The sequence below is a fragment of the Chiloscyllium plagiosum genome, chromosome 40 (genome assembly GCF_004010195.1).
Source record: "Chiloscyllium plagiosum isolate BGI_BamShark_2017 chromosome 40, ASM401019v2, whole genome shotgun sequence".
NCBI lineage: Eukaryota > Metazoa > Chordata > Chondrichthyes > Orectolobiformes > Hemiscylliidae > Chiloscyllium > Chiloscyllium plagiosum.
In genome coordinates, this window is record NC_057749.1 from 248,214 (window position 1) to 261,412 (window position 13,199).

Genomic DNA, 13,199 nt, shown 5'->3' on the forward strand with positions numbered 1-13,199 from the left:
CTCAACCTATCCTCGTACGACCTTTTCTCCATTCCAGGCAACATCCTGGTAAATCTTCTCTGCACCCTCTCCAAAGCTTCCACATCTTTCCTAAAGTGAGGCGACCAGAACTGTACACAGTACTCCAAATGTGGCCTAACCAAAGTCCACGACTCTTGAATTCAATCCCTCTGCTAATGAACGCTAATACACCATAGGCCTTCTTACAAGCTCTATCCACCTGAGTGGCAACTTTCAAAGACTGTTGCATCTTCCTGTGCAGCCGTGCACGTACAATAGCTTAAAAATGGATTTGCTGTTGGCACATATGGGATCTGCAGATATGTGGCCACTCATCATTAGAGGAACACTCTCCCTCTCTCTGTTACTCTTTGAGGCATTTTTTTCAAACACATGCCAGATTTTAACCATCTGCCTTATTTCAGTGTTAATTATGCCCTTGCAAAGCACTTTGGGATGTTTTACTATGTTAGAGGTACTACGTAAATACAATTTATAAATAAGAAGTCCATTTCAATTATGACACTATTTGATACATTGAAATTTTTGATCATGTTAAAACATATCAGATGCTATTGCGCTCTCCACCACTGACAGTAGCAGCAATGTGTACCATCTACAAGATGCACTGCAGAAATTCCCCAAGTCTCCTTGGACGACATCTGTGTGGAGATTGCACATTCTCCCAGTGTCTGTGTGCTCCGGTTTCCTCCCACAGTCCAAAGATGTGCAGGTCAGGTGGATTGGCCATGCTAAATTGCCCAAAGTTTCAGGGATGTGTTAGTTAGGGGTAAATGTTGGGAAATGGGTTTGGGCAGGATACTCTTTGGAGGGTCGGTGTGGACTTGTTGGGCTGAAGCACCAATTTCCATACTGTAGGGATTTCATGATTCTATTCTATGATCTGGACAGCATAGAACATAGAATAATACAGCACAGAACAGGCCCTTCAGCCCACGATGTTGTGCCGAACATTTGTCCTAGTTAAGCACCAATCCATGTACCTATCCAATTGCCGCTTAAAGATCACCAAAGATTCTGACTCTACCACTCCCACAGGCAGTTCATTCCATGCCCCCACCACTCTCTGGGTAAAGAACCCACCCCTGACATCTCCCCTATACCTTCCACCCTTCACCTTAAATTTATGTCCCCTTCTAACACTCTGTTGCACCCGGGGAAAAAGCAAACCCTCAACGTCTCCCATCTAATGGGGCATGGTTAATAGACAAATGGAGACAGCCGCCTGCAGAATTTTTGCTAAAGAAAGAAATGATTCCATGTATATAGAATTTTCACAAGCACATATAATGTTCAAAAGCACCTTTTATTCAAAACTTTTGAAGCTAGTAACTGTGTAAATTAGAAAACACAGAGTGATCCTAAAAACACCTCATTATCTTTTTCTAAATATATCAGAGTATGTGGGTGAAAAGAGATTATGCCTGTATTTTCCTTTAAATTAATTATAGAATCCTTTTCAGTGCTAATATGCTGATACTGGGTTGATGTTTTAGCTGTAATTACTTATTGTATTAATCATTTCCCAATTAAATTATTCTGTCATTCTTTCCCCAGTTGTCCAAACTTGCAATCAGTGATACTTTCTGGATGTGGGCACCTCTCTGATGGTGACATTATACAAATCCTACAGAAATGCTCCAAACTGAATACCCTGAAACTGGAAAACTGTGCAAGATTGACTGATGAAACACTGGAAGCTGTGACTGTTTATGGGAACAGCTTAACCTGCTTTCATGTTGATTTCTGTCGGAATATCACGCAGGAGGGGATTAACCTGGTCCTGAGGAAATGTCCTTCCCTGTCCTTCAGTGCAGAGCAGAGTGCAAAGATGGTTCCAGATCAGCCAAACAAATGTGATTACCCCGTGAGAAGAATGAAGAAACAGTTTCAGTGGTAACAGGAATTGGATATAGTAGGCTGGGTACAGGATAGTAGGTAGTAAAATGCTTGGGATCATACCGATTCCTTGATTGCAGGGATATCATCATAGCAGCAGCTGAGAGGAGACAAGTCATACATTGAAGCAAGGAAGACTGAGACTCACTCCCTTGCTCTTTCTAATCTTGGAGTGAGTTTTAGAAAAATCTAAAGGCAATCTGCATTTGGTACATTGGTACATTGTAGGGACCCAGAGCTGGGCAAGGTGTAGTAGACCCAGGTCTGGGCATGATGTAATGGGCCAGGACTGGGTGTAATATAGTGGGCCTAGGTTTGAACAGAGTGTAATGGGCGCAACATAGGATGCGTTCTATTGGGCCCAGGATTGGGCACAATGTAGTGAAATCGACGTTTCGGGCATAAGCCGAATCGTCGATTCTCCTGTTCCTTGGATGCTGCCTGACCTGCTGCACTTTTCCAGCAACACATTTTCAGCTCTGATTCCAGCATCTGCAGTCCTCACTTTCTCCACAATGTAGTGAACCCAGATTTGGTATAGATGCAGTGTAGTGGGCCCAGGACTGATCATGGTGTAGTAAGCCCAAAACTGGGCACAGGATAGTTGGTCTAAGGCTGAGTGAGGTGCGCTTGGCCAAGACTGCTTATGCACTAATGGACCTAGTTTGGTTGTGATCTAATGTGCTGAGAAGGAGGCTGTCGAGAGAAAGAGTTTGCACAGAAAAAAAACATCCACACTGACCTGGAGAGCAAATCTACAGAGGAAGATACAAAGAGAAGATTCAACAGCTGGCTGATTTTGAAATTTGAATTTTTCTGTAAATCTTAATCAGACCAATATTAGATTTGATTCTCTATAGTATAGAAACAGTCCCTTAGGCCCAGCAAATCCACACAGACCCTCCGAAGAGTAACCCACCCTATATTTACCCCTGACTAATGCACCTAACACCATGGGCAATTTAGCATGGCCAATTCACCTGACCTGCACATCTTTGGATTGTGGGGGGAAACCAGAGCACCCAAAGCAAACCCACTAAGAATGTGCCAACTCCACACAGACAGTCGTCCACGGCTGGAATCGAACCCAGGTCCCTGGCACTGTGAGATGGCAGTGCTAACCACTGAGCTACTGTGCCGGTGGAGAAGGTAACAGATAGGTTCAGATAAATTAATTGTAAATAGTTGTTAGTTAATTATTCCCTGTTCGGCCAGATGAAATTTATCCTAGGATTCTCTGGGAAGCCAGGGAGGAGATTTGCAGAGCCTTTGGTTTTGATCTTTATGTTGTAATTGTCTACAGGAATAGTACCAGAAGACTGGAGGATAGCAAATGTTGTCTCCTTGTTCAAGAAAGAGAGTAGAGACAATCCTGGGAATTATAGAACAGTAAGCCTTACTTTGGTTGTGGGTAAAGTGTTGGAAAAGGTTGTAAGAGATAGGATTTATAAACATCTAGAGAGGAATAAGCTGATTAGACATGGTCAATACGGTTTTGTGAAGAGTAACTCAACCTTATTGAGTTCTTTGAGATGGTGGATGAGGGTAAAGCAGTTGATGTGGTTTATATGGATTTCAGTAAGGCTTTTGATAAGGTTTCCCCATGGTAGGCCATTGCACAAAATACAGAGGCATGGGATTGAAGGCGATCTAGCAGTTTGGATCAGACATTGGCTAGCTGAAAGAAGACAGAGGGTGGTGGTTGATGGGAAATGTTCATCCTAGAGTTCAGTTACTGGTGGTATACCACAAGGATCTCTTTTGGGGCTACTGTTGTTTGTCATTTATATAAATGACCTAGATAAGGGCATAGAAAAATGGGTTAGTAAATTTGTGGATGACACAAAGGTTGGTGGAGTTGTGGATAGTGTCGAAGGATGTTGCAGGTTACAGTGGGACAAAGATAAGTTGCAGAGCTGGGCTGAGGTGTGGCAAATGGAGTTTCATGCAGAAAAGTGTGAGGTGATTCACTTTGGAAGGAGCAACAGGAGTAAAGAGTACTGGGCTAATAATAATAATAATAATAATAATAATACACATGGTAGTGTAGATGAGCAGAGAGATTTTGGTGTCCATGTACATAGAGCCCTGAGTTGCCACTCAGGTTGATAGGGTTGTTAAGAAGGCATACAGTGTCGAGGGTTGAGTTTCAGAGCCAAGAGGTCATGTTGCAACTGTACAAAACTCTGGTGAGCCGCACTTGGAGTATTGTGTCCAGTTCTGGTCACCGCATTATAGGAAGGATGTGGAAACTTTGAAAGGGCTCAGTTTCTTTCCTCCAAGAGTAGTAGTTAGGGTGTGGAACATACTGCCTGCATCGTAGTTGACTTGCCAACTTTAAGGGCATTTAAATGGGTAAAGATATGGATGAAAATGGAATAGTGTAGGTTAGATGGGCTTCAGATTAGTTTCACAGGTCGATGCAACATCGAGGGCTGAAGGGCTTTAATGTTCCATGTTCTGTCCGCTCCACCCTTCTCTCTGACCTATCACCTTCCCCCCCCCACCTTCAACTACCTATACATTCCCAGCTACCTTCCCACCAGCCTCACCCCCCTCCCATTTATCTCTCAGCCCCCCAGCCCACAAGCCTCATTCCTGATGAAGGCTTATGCCTGAAACATTGACTCTCCTGCTGCTCAGATGCTGCCTGACCTGCTGTGCTTTTCCAGCACCACACTCTCAAGTCTGATCTCTAGCATCTGCAATCCTCACTTTCTCCCAGTACCCAGTTAGCTGAGATACATTAACAGCATTTAAAAGGCATTAGGATGAATACATTAAAAAGAAAGTTTTAGAAGGATGTGGGCCACGTGTGGGGAAATGGTGTTAGCGTAGATGGACGTTTTGGTCAGCATGGACCATTTTGGGCCGAAGGGCTGAAGGACGCTGTGCTGTCGGAATCTATGACCTGCAGTTCAGTGATAAATCCACTAGGCCACTGCTTCCTCATTTGGAAGAATTCCAGAATCTAATTCATCTGAGTAGTTGAGGTCAGAGCAATAGAGGTCTACAGCACAGAAAAAAGCTTATTAGATTTGTGCCAAGATTTCTTAAATGTAATTTTTTCTGATTGGAATCTGAGAGAAGATCTATATCAAAAGGCACAGGATTGATTTCTGAGTGATTCTGGGATTATGTTGACTAGGCTGGAGTGTTTCAGTTAAGAAGAGAAATTAGAATAAAGAACAAAGAAAATTACAGCACAGGAACAGGCTCTTTGGCCCTCCAAGCCTGTGCCGATCCAGACCCTCCATCCAAACTGTCGCCAATTGTCTGAGGATCAGTATTCCTCTGCTCCCTGTTCATTCATATATCTGTCTAGATACATCTTAAATGACCTTATTATGCCCACCTCTACCACCTCCACTGGCAATGTGCTCCAGGCACCCACCACCCTCTGTGTAAAGAATTTTTCATGCATATCTCCATTAAACTTTTCCCTTCTCACTTTGAACTCGTGACCCCCACTTTTATTGAAGTGGTAAAGGAAAGCACAGCTAAAAATGCTACACCAGAATGTACAACCTGGTCTGAGATTGGTTGAGAAGGAAGCGCCAGATCTTCTTGCGAGGGTAAGGTTTACTTGCATAGGCCAGGAGGACCAGGTAAACAATTTACAAGTTTAAGATATACGGGAGCATGTCAATCTTTGATGTTGAGCGATGAAGAGGTATGTCATTCAGAAGGACTATTGCCAGAAAAGATGGCAATATGTGAAAATCATGGGGAGATGAGGAGTGCTTCTTTATGTAGAGTAAGGTTGGAGTGTCCGGTGAAAGGAAGTGGTGGTAGGAGTACTGGAGGAGCTCTTGGCTCTGGGAATACAATTTGTCCTTTGTAATGTTATAGCTGGATCACAGGTAGAAGTGCTGCCTCCTGTGGAAGCCAGTGGAAAATCAGGCAACTGAGGTACATCAGGAAGTATACCACAGAATATTTCCTGACTGTGTGATAACAAAGTCTCAAAGCCATAGGTTGAATCAGGAGGAGAAATCAAGATAAGGAAGTTGAAGCAGAATGATCACAGACAGTGTTTGATCAAACAGTTGAGAAAAAAACAAGAACAGTGGAGGACAAAGTGGATATTTTTAACTCAGATCAAATTAGTTGACTGACAACAGAAAGATTAGATTAGATTACTTACAGTGTGGAAACAGGCCCGTCGGCCCAACAAGTCCACACCGCCCCACCGAAGCGCAACCCACCCATATCCCTACATGTACCCCTTACCTAACACTACAGGCAATTTAGCATGGCCAATTCACCTGACCTGCACATCTTTGGACTGTGGGAGGAAACCGGACTCCACACAGTCAGTCACCTGAGGCGGGAATTGAACCACTGTGCCACCGTGCCACCCACGGTGAAAAACTGAAGCAAATGTATCAGAAAGCATACACAGAAGAAGAATTTCAGTGTATCCCAGAATGTTACAATCTTTAAAATGACAACTTGGTGAGGAAATGAAGAGCATCACATATTCAGGTGGATGAGAATTGGGCAGAAGTTCATCCAGTTGTATTACCAGTGGGTTATAGAAAGGAGGTATTTTGGGTAGCACATGAATTACCAGTAGGAGAATATTTAGGAGTAAAGAAAACTCAAACCAAATTACAAAACATTTTTACTGGCCTGGACGGCCTAAAGATGTAGTTGATTTTTACCAGACGTGTCACATGTCTCAGGTAATTGGAAAACCTCAGGTAGCGATAAAACCAACATCTTCGATATCCATTCCTGCAATTGAGGAACCTTTTACAAGGGTCTTAATTATCGAGTGTTAGAGATGTACGACATGGAAACAGACCCTTTGGTCCAACTCATCCATGCTGACTAGATATCCTAGATAAATCTAGTGCCATTTGCCAGCATTTGGCCCATATCCCTCTAAACCCTTCCTATTCATATACTCATCCAGATGCCTTTTAAATGTTGTAATTTAACCACTTCGTCTGGCAGCTCATTCCATACATACACCCACCCTCTTGTGGAAAAGTTACTATTCCCTTTTAAATCTTTCTCCTCTCACCTTAAAGCTATGCCCTCTTGTTTTGGACTCCCCCACCCTAGGGAAAAGATCCTGACAAGAATACCAAACACTTTCTCTACTATCCTATCTCCCATGACTCCACTTTTAAGGAACTATGAACCTGCACTCCAAGGTCTTGATTGCTTAGGATGCCTACCTAAAACAAAAAGTAGTAATCTGGAGACCTGGCCACTCCACTTCCATTGTTACAACTGAAAAAAAACCTGAAGGTTTCCTACGTTATTTACTTCTGCCATTTTCAGTAGCCAGTTCAGCACCTCTGCTTTTATAACCGCTCTTCAAAAAATCCAGGACAATATAATCTTGTTAAAGTGACAACATCATCACGCAGCTCAGACTGTGCCTCAGCTGAGGTGAGGTGTTAGTTAAACCAAATTCTTTAGATAAACTCCAGTTCTGATCACCTTCATTAGTGGCTAAGATTTCAGATAAAGACTTCTTTCTGTCTAATTATACTGAATCAAAAATGTAAAGTAAAAGGTTTTATTAGTTGGCTCTGCTGTTTGGAATTTTTTGATAGCTATATTTTCGACCACCAGGAGAGCCAGGCAGTCTCCTATTGCTATTCCATTTTCTAGCAAGTTTGGATACTGTTGTGGGGGGGGGGGCGGGGGGGGGGGGGGGGTGGAGGAGGAGCGCGGGGAGTGGGGGAATAGCCTCTCAGGGCAGTACAACAGTGGAGCCAGGCCTGTGACACCACGATTTGCTCTGCTGTAGACCAGGGTCAGGCAAAGTCCAAGCTGTGCCGACGTCTCTTTGCATGCATCAATGTCAGCTGCTGACAGAGCAGTTGTCTGTGAGAGGTACTGTAGAGAGAACAGCTTTCTTAGATTTCTTAAATGTACTGAGTTAAATTTACTTTTGTTTTGTTAATAAATATGATTTCAGCCTTCATTCAGGTTGTGCTATACTTTGCATTAGATTTTTGGGTGATTTTTGAGTGATCATGAGTGATATATTTGCTGATCTGCCCCAACCTCACTTTTCCCATTGGCACCATTATTTCTATGAAGCGAGGTTCCGCTGGAATGCAACTACGGCGTTATAGGAGAACCACCAGCACCATCGACAAAGGTCAACGAAGGGATGAGATCCTGAAGAGTGATTGGTGGACGTCAAGGGTAGTGATTCCTGGACGATTATTGGTGCGACATGTTAGTGAGAGCAGGAATCAGAGGACTTGGCTTATGCGAGGGGGAGACATTCTGACTCTTGGATCACTGGGTTCTCTTCTGGGGTAGAGATGACCCATACAAGAGGGATGGATTGCACCTAAACTGGAGGGAAACCAATACCCATGTGGGGACATTTGCTTGAGCCACTTGGGTGGGTTTAAACTAGTCAGGTGGGGGTGGGGGAGGGGGGTGGGATCCAAAGTGGTAAGGAGATGAAACAGAAGGTTGAGGACAGTACAGAGATTAATGAGAGTAAGTTAATGAGAGTAAAGGTAGTGTTGGTGATCCCAGTACTATACAGCGCAGGCAGAAGCAAGGGAAGCCTAGCATTTATTTCAATGCAAAGAGGCCTGAGCAGGTAAGGCAAATGATCTCTGGGCATGGATGGGTATGTGGAACTGGGATATTATAGGTATTAGAGAAACATGGCTGAGGGAGGGACAGTCAAGATTAGAGTGGTGCTGGAAAAGCACAGCAGGTCAGACTGCATCCGAGGAGCAGGAAAAATGACGTTTCGGGCAAAAACCCTTCATCAGGAATGCTGTGCTTTTTCAGCACCACTCTAATCTTGACTCTAATCTCCAGCATTTGCAGTACCCACTTCTGCCTGAGGGAGGGGCAGGATTGGCAGCTCAATTGGCAGCTCAAGATGCTACAAGAAGGATAAAGGAAAGGCCAAAGAGGAGGTAAAGTTGCATTTGTGTTTAGTGAGATCATCACAGCACTAGAGAAGACATTCTTGAGGGTTCACTCACTGGGTCTATTTGGACTGAAATGAGAAATAAAAAGGGGCAGATCACATTTACACTATTTTACTTTCAGACCCCAATAGTCAATGGGAGATAGAGGAGCAAATATGGAAGAAGATAGCAGATAGCTGCAGAATAATAGGATTGTAATAGGAATTTTAAACTTTCCTAACACTGACTGGGACTGCCATAGTGTTAAGGGCTTGTATGGAGAGAAATTTGTAAAGTGCATTCAGGAAGAATTTTTTATGCAATATGTAGATAGCTGTACTAGAGAAAGGCAAAACTTGACCTTCTTTTGAGAAATAAGGCAGGGCAAGTGATGGAAGTGTTAGTAAGGAAGTGCTTTGGAATCAGGGACCATAATTTTAACATGCTATGGAAAAGCTGACCCACATATTAAAGTTCTAAGTTGATGGTCTTAGACAAGCACTTTCAAGAGTTGATTGGGGCTGTTTGCAGGCTGGTAAGTGGGAGGCTTTCAAAAGTGAGTTAATGAAGGTTCAGGACCAGCATGTTCATGTTAGAGTGACAGGTAAGGCTGGCGAGAGTAGGGAACCCTGGATGACTAGTGTTATTGAGGCCTTGGTCAAGAAAAAGAAGAAAGCATAAACTTGTATAGGCAGCTGGGATCAACTGAATTCCTTGAGGAATATAGAGGGTGGTGGATAACACTTAAGAGAGAAATAAGAAAGGCTAAAAGGGGACATGAGATGGCTTTATCAGATAAAGTGAAGGATTTCTTTAGATTCTACAAGTAAATGAAGGGCAAAAGAGTAACTAGAGAGTGAATAAAGATAAATAAGAGCCACAAGAGATAGGTGAGATCTGAAATGGATATTTCTCATTAGTATTTACTATTAAGAAAAGCACAGATCTCGGGGAAGTAAATAGTGATATTTTGAAGAGAGTCCATATAGAAGAAAAAGTGCTATAAGTCTTACAATGCACTAAGTTTCCATGGGATGAAGTGTATCCCTGGACTTTGTGGGAGGTTAGGGGAGAAATTGCGGGGCTCTTAGGTGGAGACATTTGTATCATCAAAGATTGGCTCCACCACAACATAAAAGTTGTGACAATGGCAAATGGCTCCACCACTGAACCATTCCCATATGGTCTGGTGTCAAGCAGGGCTGCATCATCGCCTCAGCACTGTTCTAGATCAACTTCACTGAAATGCTTCATCCCACTGGCAATCAGCTCCCTGCTGGAGTGGAACTAAATTTTAGAACCTGTGTGAAGCTATTGAACCTCCACCACCTTCACGCCAAAACCAAAGTCACTCCAATCAATGTCAATGAGCTGCAATACGCAGATGATGCTTTTATGTGCACAATCTCTGAGAATGTACTCCAGACCATCGTCAGCACCTTTAGAGGCATATGAGAGCACGGGTCTCAACCTCAACATCCGCAAGATGGTGGCCTGGCATTTTGGAGCAAACCCCCAATCATCTAGGTCCATGGGGAGGCCTTAGAAAACGTTGCCCACTTCTAATACCTTGGTGTCTTGCCAGCCAAAGCAGCTATTGATGAAGAGGTCCAACATCGCCTCCAGTCTGCTCGTGCAGCCTTCAGCGACCTGAGGAAAATGGTGTTTGAGGGCAACAATATTTGATCTGACACAAAAATCCAGGTTTACAGAGCTGTGGTGGTTCACACCCTCCCACATGACTCTGAGATATGGACTGTCTACAGTAGACACCTCAAGGCACTGGAGCAGTACTACCATCACTGCCTGCACAAGATCCTGCCAATCTGCTGGGAAGAAAGACACATCAGCATGAATGTCCTTGATCAGGCCAACATCCCCAGCATCGAGGCACTGACCACACTGGGCATGCCATCTGTATGACCAACAATGATCCATGCAGGTGCTGTATTCCCAGCTTCAAAATGGTAGGCGAGCCCCAAGTGAACAGAGGAAATGCTACAGGGAGGTACCCTCAAGGCCTCACTGGTGAAGTGCAACATTCCCACAGACACCTGGGAAACATTGAGCCTAAACCGTCCAAAGTGGAGAAGGAGCATCTGGGAAGATGTCGAGGACCTTGAGACTTGCCAACAGGAAATAATGGAAGTCAAGGAAAAAACAGCCAAAAAGAGCACACTGCCATACCTACACCATCCTGTGACCACCACCTGCCCCAAAGGTAACAGAGCATGTAGTGGTTGTATCACTCTGTACAGCCACTGATGAACTCACCCTGAGATTGGAAGAGAGTCATCCTTGTCAGTGAGGGGTCGCCGATGATAACAATGCCATTATTTTAAAAAGACTGCGGGGAAATGCAGTAAGCATTTATGGGCGGCATGGTGGCACAGTGTTTAGCACTGCTGCCTCGCAGCGCCTGAGACCCGGGTTCAATTCCCGCCTCAGGCGACTGACTGTGTGGAGTTTGCACGTTCTCCCCGTGTCTGCGTGGGTTTCCTCCGGGTGCTCCGATTTCTTCCCACAGTCCAAAGATGTGCAGGTTAGGTGAATTGGCCATGTTAAATTGCCCATAGTGATAGGTGCCATTAGTCAGGAGTAAATGTAGGGGAATGGGCATGGGTGGGTTGCTCTTCGGAGGGTCGGTGTGAACTTGTTGGGCCAAAGGGCCTGTTTCCACAATGTATGGAATCTAATCTAATCTTAACAGAGGGTAGTTTTAAGACTGGGTGAACATTTTGGTGATGGTGACCACAATTCTGTGACTTTCACCTTGGTTATGGAGAGAGACAGGTGCATGCAACAGGGTAGGTTTTACAATTGGCGGAAGGGTAATTACAATGCTGTAAGACAGGATCTGAGGAGCATAAGTTCGGAGCATAGGCTGTCGGGGAAGGATGTCGTGGAAATGTGGAACTTTTTCAAGAACAGATACGACGTGTCCTTGATATGTATGTACCGGTCAGGCAGGAAAGAAATGGTCGTGTGAGGGAACCTTGGTTGACGAGGGAGCAGATGTGCACTGAAGATTGGTTTGCAGGTGCAGCAAGCAGTGAGGAAATCTAATGGAATGCTGTTTAGATTAGATTAGATTACTTTACAATGTGGAAACAGGCCCTTCGGCCCAACAAGTCCACACCGACCCGCCGAAGCGCAACCCACCCATACCCCTACATTTACCCCTTACCTAACATTAGGGACAATTTAGCATGGCCAATTCACCTGACCTGCACATCTTTGGACTGTGGGAGGAAACCGGAGCACCCGGAGGAAACCCACGCAGATACTGGGAGAAGGTGCAAACTCCACACATTCCTGAGTCAGGAATTGAACCTGGGTCTCTGGCGCTGTGAGGCAGCAGTGCTAACCACTGTGCCACCCATTGCTATTCATAGTGAGAAGTCCATAACTAGGGGCCACAGTATAAGAATAAGAGATAAGAATAAAAGGACTGAGATGAGGAAGAATTACTTCATTCAGAGAGTTGTGAACCTGTGAAATCTCTACCACAGAAAGCTGTTGGGGGCAGTTCGTTAGATATATTCAAGAGGGAGGCGGATGTGTCTCTTGTGGTTCAAGGGATATGGAAAGAAAGCAGGAGGGGGAATATAGAATTGCATAATCAGCCATGACCATATTGAGTGGTGGTGCAGGCTTGAAGAGCCAAATTGCCTCCTCCTGCACCTATTTTCTATATTTCTAACAGGGTTGTCATAGTAGGTGACTTTAACTTCCCCATTATCAACTGGGACTTGCCTAGAGCAAGAGGCTTGTACAGGGCAGAATTTGTTAGGTGCATCCAAGAGGGTTTTTTGAAACAGTATTGGATGGTCCAATGAGAAGAGGGGCCATAGTGGACTAGTCACCTGGCCAATAAGTCTGGCCAGGTGACTGGGAGAGCATTATGGAAATGGTGATCACAACTCCTTAGGTTTTAAGATAACAATGAATAAGGATACGTCAGGATCTTCCAGGAAGGCACCGAAAATGGGGAGGGCTAATTATGCAGGAGCTATGAAATGATTATTGGGAGGCGCTATTATTGGGGAAAACCACATTTAATATGTGGGAGTTGTTTCATAGTACAACCAATCATAGAATCCCTACAGTGTGGAAACAGGCCATTCAGCCCAGTCTTTGTTTAAAGACCTGCTGATGACAGTTCAGGACCAGCATTAAAGAGGAAGGACAAGGATGGCAAGGCAAGCAACCTTTGGATAAAGAGGGAGACTGTAAATTTAGTCAAAAGGGAAGAAGAAGCATATGCAAGGTTAAGGAAGCTACAATCAGACAGGGCCATGAGGAACATAAAGAAAGCAGGAAAGTACTCAAGCAGGGAATTAGGAGAACAAGGAAATGACCTTGATAAAT

The 13,199-nt window shown here is 44.2% G+C and overlaps 1 protein-coding gene across 1 annotated transcript in view; it reads left to right on the top strand.

Moving 5' to 3' along the window:
* The window catches only part of fbxl22 (F-box and leucine-rich repeat protein 22), a 49,986-nt gene that overhangs the window by 7,635 nt on the left and 29,152 nt on the right, over window positions 1-13,199 (top strand). The window contains exon 2 of the mRNA XM_043680134.1: window positions 1,579-1,917. Coding sequence (XP_043536069.1) covers window positions 1,579-1,917 — 339 coding nt within the window. The remainder of the gene's footprint in view (window positions 1-1,578; window positions 1,918-13,199) is intronic.